The sequence below is a fragment of the Neophocaena asiaeorientalis genome, unplaced genomic scaffold (assembly GCF_003031525.2).
Source record: "Neophocaena asiaeorientalis asiaeorientalis breed wild unplaced genomic scaffold, Neophocaena_asiaeorientalis_V1.1 scaffold130, whole genome shotgun sequence".
In the NCBI taxonomy this organism is placed as follows: Eukaryota; Metazoa; Chordata; class Mammalia; order Artiodactyla; family Phocoenidae; genus Neophocaena; species Neophocaena asiaeorientalis.
The window spans coordinates 3,498,686-3,512,718 of NW_020173397.1; the positions used below are offsets into that span (position 1 = coordinate 3,498,686).

Here is a 14,033-nt window from a genome sequence, read left to right on the forward strand (position 1 = left end):
GACTCCTGTCAGTCCTAGGTCATTTTCAATGACTAGCAATCTATTCTTTTCCTAATGGGCTCTAACTGTACTTCCTGAAGCCTCTTTATATATCTCAATCCCCTGTGTGATTCTAAAATAAATAAAATTAAATAGCTTTGCAATGAGAGCCAATTGCTATAAATTGTTTTCCCATGTGTATTGCTTTTGTCAACTTTGCATATCTGAAAACTAAATGTTCAAAACTGTTTCCTTTTTAAAATTTACCTTGGAAGTAATGTACAGGAAAGGGAAGCACAGTTTGGAACAACAGCAGAGATATATGCCTATCGAGAAGAACAGGATTTTGGAATTGAGATCGTGAAAGTGAAAGCAATCGGAAGACAAAGATTCAAAGTCCTTGAGCTCAGGACACAGTCAGATGGGTAAGAAACACCATCTGTCTTAAAGCTCCTTGAACATCATAAAATGAAATGGTTTTCCTATATTTTTTCTGTTTTGCTGACCCTTCACATTTTGTGACTTTTAACTAGTTGTTCTCTTCCCTTTGAAAGTATAGCTTAGGGGTTTCCGACTTTGCTGTGCATCAGATGCCCTGGCAAGTTTTTCAAACTATAGATGCTTGAGTTCCAACCGCCCCCCCATCCGTAGAGAGCCATCAGTCGGGGAGGGAGGCCACAGCATCGTTTCTGATGATTTCCAGGTGATTCTAATGTCCCTCTAGGTTTGGGAACGGTAATGTAAACCCTACAGGCAGTGTCATGTGGGGCAGGGCTTCTTTGGGGTTGAAGACCTCTCTTCAGATTGAAAAGGGTGGGAGGTCAGAGCCTGGCAAGCTGTGTGTGGCGTGGCATTCCTGTGCTTGGGGAGCCATGGCGGTCAGCCTGCCACCTGCTCCTTCTGGGCTGTGAGGAGCGTTTACACGGAGTGCCCATCTCCACTGTGAACGTGCTTTCACCTGTAACAGGTCATATACTGAATAAGTGACCAGGAAGCACCTGTCATCTCTGTGCTGTACCCAGTTTAGAAATTCTCAGAGTGTTCTCTTTTAGCAGTTAACTATTCTGGCGTGGCTCTCATGCTTAGGGTTTTTTCACAAATTTAAGGAATAACTCATTTTAAAAAAGGCAGTTCACCTTTGCTCTTAAAACAAACAAGCAAGCAAACCTCCCCAAAAAAGCACACAGCATATTGTCCTCAACACTGCACGTTTCCTTTTATAGGAGTGATTCTTAACTATGGTACCTAAGAATCACCACTGAATCACCAGTGAAGTCTTAGAAACAGATTCTTGGGTCCCCCCAGCCCTAGTGAATTGGTCTCTTATCTGTAGCCACGGTTGAAAATCTTGTCCGGTCTCTGTGTTGCACAGGTAACGTCTTCCAAACACATGGACACTCAGAGGGATCTTTAAAGATTTAAAAAAGAATATGAGCTGCCTGTGGGCAGTAACTTTTTGTCTGTTCCTGTTCACATAGTGGGCATTCATAAATATTATTGAACTATGAAAATATCGAGGGGGTCAGCCACCCTTTGGAGCTTGAGAGAGCATAGAAGAAGGAGGGGTGCAGAGCCCTCGGGGGAGGGGTTAGTGCTACCCTCCTGGTGACCCCCACCCAGAGCATTCGCCGCGCAAACCCTCCGAGCACTGAACACAGTGTACTGTCATTGTAGGGTTGTGAGTGTCTCCCTCAAGAGGCGAGCTGCTTAGGACAGTGGCTGAGACTTCTATGTGTTCTGCATTTAGGACCATCAGTGTTACGTGAATGAATGAAAGAGTGTACCCCGAGGGCTCTGCATTGAGACAGTTGGCAAGCTGTTTTGTTGCTGTGGATTTTACTAACAGTTCCATTTTTAAAGTACTTCCTATCCTCATGCTTATAAAATTTTGAGTATTTGTGAATATTGTATTCCAGAAACCATAATGGCAAAGTGACTTGGGGAAAAGTATACTTCTGAGACTGTCGGCATCAGTGACTTGTGATTGTGGACAACTAGTTTGAACACAAGATGGCAGTAGACCCTTAACTGTGAAAGCCAAGTCAAGGGATATACCTTTGACTCTAGTAGAGATGAGTGTGAAACTGATAGGGCCAGACGGGACTGGGAAAGGGCCCATTCTCTGTAGTATCCCTGAGACCCACTAACACAGCCTCTCACAAAAGTGAGTCTGTTTTAATTTAAAAGACCTCCACGGAGTGAGAATCCTCTGTCTCCACTGCCCTTCTGGTTCTGTCACTACCTTCACTGGAAATGGTGAAACAGAAGAAACTATGGAGATAATCTAGTGCAAGCTCCTCTTTTTCCAAATAAGGAAACGAAGTGCTAGAGAGGTAAGCAATTTGCCTAAGGTCATACAACTAGAGGGCACCACCTGGCTGGTTCTGGGTCCCTAACTTCCAAACCAGTGCTCTTCCCACTAAACCTGAATTCCTCCATCACACGTTTGCCCCTCAGGCCAGTTTCCTTTTCTTTAGTAATGCAGTACCAGGTAATAGTCATTTGTCTTCTACATAAATGACTCTTCATATGTAAAAAGCATACTGCTACTTTTCCAGAGTGAGTCTTTATTTCTGTGGCATCTTCTGAGCATATGGAAATTTATTTGAAAAATTAATTTTAAAAAATGGAAGTGTATCATTGAATCACCATAGGACTCTTCAGGAGTTCCTGAGTATTTCTTACATGTAGAGAGGAAAAGGAGATTAATACTCTATTTGGAATTACCAAAGAAGTTCTCTTACCTGTCATAATTGAGATGAATAATTTTTAGTGAAAAGGGTTAATTAAAAATGGAAGTCATAAAAATTTACACATATATATCTTAAACATTTTATTTTAACTTAAAATATACAAATGTCCCTTCGTTCATTTTACGTTTGATGGAAAGACAGGATACTTTCTTCGAACTGGGTCTGCAGATTAGAGGTGGCACTAGTCTTTCTTGCATTAACAGCTTTCATTTTGCGTCATCTATCTGCAGTGTATACCTGTAGTTTTTCTTCAAAGAGAGGTTCTGAAGATACTCACAAGGCTGTCTGAGCACCAGAAGCCTTGCAGATTTGTGCACTTTTTTTCTTACCGTTAGAATCGTCTGAACCTAATTTGAAAGCATTTTTTTGGCTCAACCTAATATTCATTGAAGCAGTTTTAATTTTGTACTTATATTTTATCAGTTGCTATAATATTTATATAAATTGTCAAACAACAAGATTCTACTGTATAGCCCAGGGAACTATATTCAATATCCTGTGATAACCATAATGGAAAAAAATATGTAAAAGAATATACACACAGACGCGCGCACACACACACACACACACGTGTGTGTGTGTGCACGCGCGTCTGTGTGTGTGTGTGTGTATATAACTGAATCACTCTGTGGTACATCAGAAATTAACACAACATTGTAAATCAACTATACCTGAATAAAATAAAATTTAAAAGAAAACTCCTTCCACTTCAAAAAAATATTTATGTAAATTATGCAACTGAAATCACAAAACAACTGCCATAAACAGGTCAGGAAGAAATAAAACTAGTTTATGTTACAACCAAAATTCAGCTGCTGGGAGAAGCAGCAGCCGTGTGCAGCAGACCCTGGGCGGGCTTCACAAAAGGAACAGAGAGCAGTGCTTAACCCTGTGAGGCAGTTCAGACAGCCTGTGTACAGAGTAATGATTAAAACGATCTCTAAGCTGATTTTTCAGTAGCGTTAATGTTTTTATCATAATAAACTCTTACATACTAGGTGGGTAAAACATAATTCTTACTCAGTTACTTTTGCTTTTAATGAGCTCTGATAACATAAGAACATTAGAACGTAGTTTGAACACAGTCAGATTTATTTTACCGTTTTCCAAAGTCATGTAGACATAAATTTGAGCTTGCAGGAAGGAATTGAAGTTAGTGGAGTGAGTCTAATATTATCGTTAAATTAAACCTACATATTTTCAGACACATTTAGCTATTTTCATTTAATAAATCAGAAGAAGTATCAAAGTGTCATAAGTTTTTGTGGGTTGAGACAGTGGTTACAATGAAAGACCACTTTAGAATTCCTAAACATGATTAATAGTGAAGCAGAGACTTGTAATATTTTTGTAATTACTTTGTAATATATTTGACTTCATCAGCCTGACAGTGTTTTGTTCCAGCGTTTGGATGTGTTGATACCTTCTGCATTTGAAAAGGTATGCTGGGAGATAAAATGGCTCGAAAGACGATGGTTCGGAGGTACAACCTTCCTCTTGGCATTAATTCATGATGAGATGTTTGCAATTATGATATTCTCAAGTAGCATTCTAGAATGATGACTTTAGTGTCATGAGAGTTGAAGTAATTTTTAAAGTGAGAAAAGATAATATGGATACTTTGATTCTTTGCATATTTAGGGTAAATGCTGAGGAATGAGAAAAGGAATGCACATAGAAATAAGGCTACGTGTAATTCTTTAGTCTTATCTAATCTTATCCACGTAAATGGGTTCTTGATTTCTCTTCCTTTCTCTACCTACTCCTCAGGTTTGGTGATTTATGAGAAGGCATAGATGTAGGAGTAGGGCAGCGTAAAGAGACGGGGCGAGGGGCGGGGCGGGGTGTCTCATGATGTCTGAGAAATTAATTTAGAAGTTATCAAGATATGCATAGGGGTTGGTTGTATATTGATTTTTAAATTTTTGTTTCACTTACAGACTATCTGAAATGTAAAAATCTCCCTTTCCATTCCACAGTGAGATAAAAAAATCTTAGGTTACCTTTGGTTTTAACTTTGGTACGATTTATGAAATACAGTATTTTTTGAAAATTTCTTATAATAGCATTTGATGAATATGTTTAAAAAAGAAAACTGTGAAACTCTTAGTATTTAAAATTACCCATAATGTTTAGAAACTTAATAGTTGGAGTTAAGATTATCTAAAAAATGAACATGCCTGGTTCTCTTTATTTCAGAATTCAGCAAGCTAAAGTGCAAATCCTTCCTGAGTGTGTGTTGCCTTCAACCATGTCTGCAGTTCAGTTAGAATCCCTCAATAAGTGCCAGATGGTTCCTTCAAAACCTGTCTCCTGTGAAGACCAGTGTTCACATAAATGGTGGCAGAAATACCAGAAGGTGAGAAACTTATTTTTTATGCCTCTTCAAAAAAAACAAAGACAGGTTGCTTTTTTCCTGTTTAAGAAAGAAAAACAAACAACTCTCATGATTTCCTTCCCCAGACTCCTTCTGGACAATACTGTAGCCACGTTTGATCATGCTGGAGCTTCTAAAAATGTCATAGGCAGCTGTGTATGTAAAAGCAGTTTGCAACAGTAGTAAAATGTTACCGTACTGTGAGGTATTCCAGCTATTATGCCTGTAAGTTATGTACTAACTAATAACGTGTGGTGTTAAGTTCTGCAGGAGGCTCTCATTAGACTGTGGTCAGACGAGGTGCTCGGCTCTTGAGTCATAAACGCTTTACCTCAGAAAAAGCGTTCGGGAGAGTGCACAGGAGTGAAGCGCGTTTTCCTCCTTCTGCACTTCGGAAAGGAAGATTTTTTTTGCCCTTTTTGTACAACACTATTGACATCACAAAAATTGACTTGAGACTAGGTGCTCTTTAAAAGTATTGCCTGTTGGGGCATTAATTCCTGTATATATCCTTTTGGCTAGACCATTCTTTCTCTTAGAAAAAATACTGATGAAGCTTGTTTGTACTCATTTGTGAGATGTATCAGTTACGAGTATAAAATACCTAATATTTATGATTTCTACCTAAAGGAAAAAATTTGCTAGTTCCTAAATTTAGAATCAGTTGGCTTTTTGAGATTTATCTTTTAAAAATATGGAAAGACAATTTTCACAGTAACCTGAAAAATCCTGTGCTAATCATCCTTTACTCTTTGTCATGTAGAGTAGTGACGTTTTTAATTTTGATGCGGATTAGCATAGGATCCTAATTTGACGTGATCAGCATATATGATTCATAAGAGGGTCTCATACACTAGTCACTGTACCTCCACTTTTAGTGGTCTTGCAGTAGAAGTCATCCAGTTTCCAGAGAGAGCTTTGTGCAGGATGGGTGGTTGATGGGCAGCGCGCTCATGACTGGCTCTCTGTAGGCTCCTTGGTCTCGTTATTTTGTGTTTCAGCTGACCAGTCTGTGTCATGATATACTGCGGTTTAATTCGTGTTTCTAAGAAGATTCTGATGAGAAAGTTTAATTAGACTGCCTAAAGTTTCCCAAGCTTTGACACTAAAATTTTTGAAGGTTTCAGAATATTGATACTGCCGTAAGTTTACAGTAGCTTTTGTATAGCTGTGCAATACTTGTATTTTCAGACTTGATACAGGCACTTTAAATATACTTTTTCTCTTCTTTATTTTAGCAGTAGAACAGTGGAAGCTTTTGCTGTCATAGTCATTTTCAGTGTAACTGCTGAAATAAGTATGTGGAGGATAGCTCTGTTGGTACATGGCTCCGTGGAGCGGTTTTGGAACGTGTGGAGTCATTTAGGGCCTAACAGTGTGTCTGGCACTGGGTGGTGCTGAGATGTGGTTCTTTGGTGGGGTAACCACATCGGGGTGTGCCTCCACAGCCTCTCAGTATTTAGACAGCTGTGTATTTCAGTCAGTGGGTAAGTTTTCAGAAGGTAGTAAGTATTTTGATTTATAGAATAGTTCTTCCATACCAAGATTTTTGTTAAAAACTCTTAACCGCTTATAAATCGTTAACTCTTTGCACAGCGCTAAGCGTAGAGTGACAGTGATTGGAGTTAATTCCTGACGTAAGTGCTCTGGACGACTAGTTCTGTGTTGTCTTCGCAGGTCCTTGCCATCTTAAACCTGAACTTGGGTTAGGCAAAAAAACCTTTTTACATGTAAGTTTTGTGTGACTTACTGATAAACTCTTCCTATTCTGTGGTTAAAGCACCTCCACGTGTTCACATTGAATTCACAATTAGGCCTTTGCAGCTGGGTTGTCACTGGCTCAGCAACAGCGAGGAAGGACACATGTGCAAAGGCCAAGGAAGCACATTTTTGTTTGGAACCAGATCTTTTGACCTTTCCCTGTTGTCTTATTTCTCCAGTAATTCTGGACTCTGCAACATTAGCCCTCAGTTATCTTCATATTCAGAGTTGGCAAGAACTAAACAGAAGGTGCTAAGGAATGAGAGAGACATAAAAGGCTTTCAGAGATAGAAATGCCTCATCCCGTGTATTTTTCAGATCGTTCAAGGGGTTCCCTTGCTTAAACTTTGGGTAGAGTTTCTTAGGTTCTGAAATTTGGATCTAGATCACTAGGCCAAGAAAAATTGCTAGCTGAGCTATTTTGGACTCCAGGTGCCTTACAATCTCTGTTCTACTTTAGAGAGACCACTTACAGCCGTCCTGCCGGCATCAAAACGTGGGGTGGGGCAGAGGGAAGGGATGGCAGGTGACACCGGTGGGAGCTCCACCGGCCCTGGTCCCGTCTCAGTGGGTCGTCCTAGTGCCCCCGTAGCCGGACGCTGACTTGCATCACAGCGCTTGTCTTCAGGCAGATCTGGGGCTCGGGTCAGCCCTCTCTGCGGCGTTTATTTACATCTGACTTGTGTGTCTTTGTGCCTGAGAAATGGTTCACGGGGCCAGAACTGGGAGAAGCTTAGTTGATTCTTAAGCCAACTCACAGTAATCGGGTTGCCACACACTTTTCCACCAGAAAAGATACTTAAAGGGTCTAGGAGTGGAGTGTAGTCTTCCTGACTTGTATTCAGTTAACCTTGGCACTGTGCACACACCTCTCTTAACATCTGCCATTGAAAACTAAAAAACCCAAATGACAAAATTATTTACGCTTCTGTTATCTTCCATCCTGACAAGGGAACATTGGAGAAGATGTCCCTATTGATTAAGGAGTTAGGCCAGTATTACCAGGAAGCACTCTTCCAAACCCACTTCTATCTGGAAACCTTCCTCATTCAGTGATTCGATCTTTGAATGTCATGTTTACTTACTTCCTTTCTTATCACGGTGCCTCTCTCTCTTCACTGGGTTTACTGTAGTGGGATTTCCTGAAAGAGAGGGAAGTGTTGTTTCACCTACTTGGAGTACAATGTGAATGTTTCTAAGTACACTCCCTGCTTGCCCAGACTATCTATCTACTTGTTCGTTTGTAAAGCCCTTCTATGTTAATCAGAAAAAAAGTTGAGTATGAAGTATAAAAAGAAATCACACGTGGGTGGGCTTCCCTGGTGGCGCAGCGGTTAAGAATCAGCCTGCCAGTGCAGGGGACACGGGTTTGAGCCCTGGTCCGGGAAGATCCCACATGCCACGGAGCAGCTAAGCCCGTGCACCACAACTACTGAGCCTGCACTCTAGAGCCTGCGAGCCACAACTACTGAGCCCACGTGCCACAACTACTGAAGCCCACGCGCCTAGAGCCCACGTTCCGCAACAAGAGAAGCCACCGCGATGAGAAGCCCGCACACCTCGACGTAGAGTAGCCCCCCACTCGCTGCAACTAGAGAAAGCCCGCGTGCAGCAACGAAGACCGAACACAGCCAGAACAAAAATAAATAAATTTGTTAAAAAAAGAAATCAAATGTGGGAACATATTAAGAAAGTGACTGAAGAGTATCCGTCTGGTCTCTGCTAAATGTATAAGCCATGGTTGCTCCTGCTTGTCGTACAGAACAGGGAGGAACTGAGCACTAACTCAGAAGGGGGAGGCCCCAAACAGGAGTTCACAGGTTAGCGTCTCAGTCTTCTTCCCAAGTTTCCTTATGAAAATACAGATAAATATTCTAACTTCTTTCCTTTTTCTTACGTAAAAGGATCCATACTGTCCTGCACCTTCCTGTGTCCTAAGAGTGTAGCAGATTCTTCTGTATTCGTTTCTGGAGCACTGCTTCCTTCTCTCGGAAGCTGCACGGTATTCTCTGTATGGATGCACTGTAATTTATATAACCAGTCCCCTCTGGACGACAGACCTGCACTAAGTGCTGCGTACAAATGACCTTTCATACAGGTGAATATATAGGGCAGAGTTTGAGAAGTGGGATTATTGGATGTCAGGGCAGCTGCTCTTGTAACGTTGACAGGTGTTTTCAAAGTACCTCACTAAGAAGGTTGTTCCTATCTGTGTCCTGATTGTCAGTGTTTCACCAAGGCTTTAGGGTATCCAGCTTAATTTTTGCTGATCTGATAAGTGAAATACAGTATCTTGTTGGAGGTTCAATTCGAGCTTCTCTGAATATGAGTGAGGTGTGTGGCATTTTGTGTTGAAGAGCGATTCGTACTTCCTTTAGTTGGTGTTGTCTTCAGAGTCTTTGCCCTTCACTGATTGCTAGGCGTTCTTTACTCATCAGGAAGCTTATCGTTCTGTCTGATTAATGAGTTCCAAATATTTCCTTTAGTTTGTCATTTTTTTTGTCTTTTAACTTTGTTTTTGGTGTGCTGTCATACATAGTTGAATTTATCTTTTTAATACTTCCATATTGTGAATCGTAACTAGAAATACTTCCCTGTGCAAAGGAGTCTTCATTCCTTTAAGAACAGTAAAACATGTAATCTTTTACTTCTGATTTCATGGTCTTTAATGACCAGAGTGTAAGCTTCGATCCAAGTGTAGTTGATCCTGGTATGATTTCAGTGCTCCTTTTTCCAGGTGGCTCCCGGTTGTCCTGTGACCATTTTCTGAGAGGGTCATATTTTCCCTCCCTGAGATGCTCTTATTATAGACCAGATTCATGTTTCTTATTTTGTTTTTCTTCTGCTCTGTGATCCGTTTGTTTATGCCTCTCCAGGATGCTGCTGTAACTGTTGACAGTTTATAATCCTGTACGTAAGCTGTGACCAGCAACCCCTCACTGCTCTTCGCTTTTTAAGGTTTGTTTGGCTACTGTTGCGTCTTAAGTGTTGCGTGTGAACATTAGAATCTGTGGTTGCCTTGTTCCAGGATAATAGTGGTAGCAGGAGGAGCAATGATAGTTGTTGTCTGTTTTTATCGTAAAGAGAAGAAAAGTCTTGGAATCGTGGCTGTGTGTATTCAGGGACTTCCTCCAACCAGAGTAGGGATTTCCCCGGCATACACCTTAAGCTTATAGTTGTCCATCTGCCATTATGAGCTTATAAGCCTCGGGATCAAGAAAAAGCTTGCCATTCCATTCCAGTCTTATAAGCAAGTAGGATTCGATGAAGGAAGGAAGGAAACAGAAACTTGTTTCAAAAATTCAAAAGCCTGAATTATTTGGAAAACTCTTTTTATCATTTACATTGCCGATTGTGATAGGTCTTACTACAACAAACGACCACCTTTGGTCACTGTGTAAACCAGTGGTAACGTTTTACTATTCACACTTAGCCTTTCACGTTACTCTTCCGATTTCATTGCACTTCAAAGAACCATTTAAGTGGAGTTTGACATTTTTTGAACATTCTACATTGTTGGGAGGCAAAGCCGAAGCTACAGTTAAGAGGCTTAAAAATGGAAAAAATGTGATGGATTACCTCCACGTAACAGACAGTAATTTGAAGGGCCTTTCTGCCTGCTTTCAGGAGTGAGTCCTATTCCTGGAGCGAATACTACTTCACTGGAGAATCAGTCATTGATCACTTTCAAGCACCTAACTTTTTGGCTAATATTAAAATTTTCTTGAAGTATAGCCCTTTTAGGAAGTAAATCATGGTGTTGATAGACTTGAAGAATGCCCATAAACTGCTGGGACTTATCGTCAGTATTACCCAGATATAAGTCGGGCCTTTCCTATTGTGCCAGGAATCTAAATGGAACTCTTAAATTTGAGGATATTGAAGTGGCTTAAATTTTGGCAGTTCAGTAAAAGCTAGCTGATCTCTTCTGGTTTACTTCTCTTCAGCTTGTACACTTGACTTTGTAAAGGGTGTGATACTAAGGTTGTAGTACGTATATTTAATTGATTTGTAAATACAACTGTAGAATCTGTCAGGGTAATCCTGATAAAGAATTTTAGGGGCCGCCTCACGTTGAAAAGTAGGGAACAGAGACCTGAGGCTGCAGCTTGTTCACATTCACAAAGCCTGGTAGGAGCAGATCGGATGGTCATGACGCTGACCCTGATGGTGCCTTGCCCTTCGTATCCTATTCGCTGTACATTATAGTGAGAAGTAATGTTTGTGTATAAATACATTATTTTAATTTCTTTTTATCTTTCTGTGGGTGTCAAATTACTTGCTTTTGTATCACAGAAGTGATCATTTAGATGTGTAAAGTATGTATTAGTGACTGAATTGAGAGTGTGTCAGTCATCCAACCTGAAACTTCACTGGATCTTTGTCCTTTCATAATGCTAAGTCCCCCTCTAGAAAGTAAGCTTCTGCCCACGAAAACGTAAGCTCCACAGGGCAATGATTTTATTCTTTTGCTGTGCTTTTAATCATTGGTATACACCAAATGCATAAAAATGTCAGGTACATCCTAGGTGCTCAGAATATTTGTTGAATAAGTAACGGTTGGAGTCAGACCCCCTGAATGCACATCCTAGCCAGTCCCCATTTACCAGCTGTGACCTTGAGCAAGCATCCTTCTGTGCCTGTTTCGTTACCTTTAAATTGGGGTGGTAATACTGCCAATCTCATCAAAATCTTTTAAGACATGTAAAGTGGTTGCCGTTACTATTACTGAATATTCAGTTACCTGACGGGCTGTTAGCATTTTTTATTCTGTAACTGGACTCTGACAAAAATTCTTACTAGCGTTAGGTTTTGGTCTGACTCCTCAGGCTTATTAAATCATTACCTGAGCCTGTGCTCAGAGGCCATCCCAGACCATCTTTGGGTAGCTTCAAACATAAGAATTATATTGAGTCCCAAATTCTTCTTTAACAAGAATCCACTGGTTTGAGCTGTAGCCCACGAGCCTTTGAGGGCAAGTCTGTCGTTATCCACGTAGCAGTTTCTGATTTATTCGTAAACAAGTATCACATCCTCTTGAGAGGCAGCTCCAAACCACACATCCCTAGTGTGAACTCTAGACCTTAGCTTCAGCATCCTGGCCACTGACAGTGAAAGTTCCCATTTGTGACCATCACAGAAGAGCAACGTTACTGTCTCATCTTAGTGCCTAGTCTTCTTCTAATAGCGTTAGAGTAAGATTGTGGGGCGGGGGGAGTAGGGGGTGAGCTCTGCAGTGCGTTGGTTAGTTTACAACCATCAGCTAAGATCCCAAAGTCCTCTCTGCATTTGCCGTGTACCCACGTTCCCCATCTCGCACCCACTCACTTGGTCTTGCAGGTGCAAGCGTAGGATTTCCCTTTTATCTTGTTAAAGGTTATCTTGCCTTTCTTGTTCCACTCTGATAGTTCTTTCTGATCTCCCGTACCCCTTTCCCACCCAGTTTCACGTGTCATGCCCTCTGTCAATTGACAGCTTGTGTACAAAATTATAAATATGTGTACATATGTAGGTTTTGTTTTGTTTATTAAGAAAATGTGATCATTCTTTATATTGTATACATTCTCTGGTGGGGTGCAGAATCTTCTCTGGTGTCAAAGTATTCTATTGTATTTACCTATTGTTGAGAGATGGTTAGGTTGCTTACAACCGCAGCGCATCCTTTCAATCCTGTTTTCCTATCCTGTAGAACACTTCCCTTTCCAGATTTTCTTGGTTGTTTTTACACATCTGTTCTTTCAGGTGAACTTTAAATTATACTCCTAAGTTCCAGTCTCATCGGTATCGCATTGAATATATACTCTGAGGACTGACATCTTAATTATTGGGTCTTCGCAACATTGAACTGCTGCAGGAATTCAAGTAAAAACATCATTGTCAAATATAATAGATAATCGTCTATTATGGGATTATCTGCAAGCTTTTCCATCTTTTTGAAATTAGAAAGTCTTCCTGGGCCAAGATCATTTTTTAAATGTGTTTCTTTCTACTATAAGATCTTGATTCTGTGGTGTTTTTTAAGTGACTTTTTTTTTCTGTTTTCAGAGAAAGTTCCATTGTGCAAATTTGACTTCATGGCCTCGCTGGCTGTATTCCTTATATGATGCTGTAAGTAACCTACCTTGAACTTTGTGCTCCTGGGGGAAGCCATGGCATAATTCAGGGTCATTAGAACAAAATAGGCTTTCATACCCAGTGGGGTTTAATTTTTGGAACTAATGCCATTCATTACATTTAAGTGGAACAGGCAGGAATCATACTGCTGGATAGACTTGGCTTTTAATTTGACAGATTTTTAGTCTTCCCTCAGTTTATAGTGGCTTGCAGCTTCAGGACAAGATATTGAGGCATTTTAGGGTTTATTAAGCATTTGAAGTTTTGCTGAGTCAAGGGCTAGTTACATTTAGGAAGAATAAAGAATCCTTCAGCAGTGTTGTAGTTGTTTCCTAAACAAGTGTATTAACTTCAATTTCCTGATCCCTGGTGTACTGACTGATGCATCCACCAGTGTTTTTGCACCTCACATTTTCTTATTAGGCATCTTGAAAAATTAAGAGACTACTGGAATCGTTCAGAGAATCTGGATTTTAGACGCAAAGACTGTGTTCAAAGTCTCATTTCTGTTACTGTTCCTGTGGTGTGGGGCAAAACTTGATTATCTATAGAATGGGGATAATGGTAGTTATTGTCTTCGGGATGTCACAGACGGTCAACAAATGTTAGCCTTTCGCTTAGGGAATCAGCCTGCCCACAGATATGGAGCCCTGGGCAAACTAAATCCATAGGTTGTGAGCACTTACCACATGGGCAACACTAAAGGAAACTACAGTTCCGTCTGCCCTTCAGCAGCTTTTGAGCCATTACAGACACACACTAGACAAGAGTGGTTTTTGCGTCCACTGGTGAAAAGACAGTGAGCATCTTATGTAGTAAGTGCCAAGGAAGGTGTTGTAGGTGGCAAGTGCGGGTGTAGCTTACAGGGACCGACAGAAAAGACTTCCTAGAAAAGGGAAGAGGAGGCCTCTGAGATAGCCAGCGCGTGGGAGGAGAGGCCTTTTGGAAAGCCAGCCTAGTGCTGTGCAAAGCTGGGTCTTCCATCATTTCTGCCACATTTAAACACGAAATTTTACTCGGTAGTGATGACTTAAATTGCTGCTAATATA

The 14,033-nt window shown here is 40.7% G+C and overlaps 1 protein-coding gene across 5 annotated transcripts in view; it reads left to right on the forward strand.

The window, feature by feature from the left end:
• The window catches only part of CRBN (cereblon), a 108,359-nt gene that overhangs the window by 88,900 nt on the left and 5,426 nt on the right, over nucleotides 1-14,033 (forward strand). For all 5 annotated transcript variants that reach the window (XM_024746987.1, XM_024746986.1, XM_024746989.1 and 2 more), the window contains 3 exons: nucleotides 255-404; nucleotides 4,932-5,091; nucleotides 12,916-12,978. In XM_024746987.1, the coding sequence (XP_024602755.1) occupies nucleotides 255-404; nucleotides 4,932-5,091; nucleotides 12,916-12,978 (373 nt within the window). The remainder of the gene's footprint in view (nucleotides 1-254; nucleotides 405-4,931; nucleotides 5,092-12,915; nucleotides 12,979-14,033) is intronic.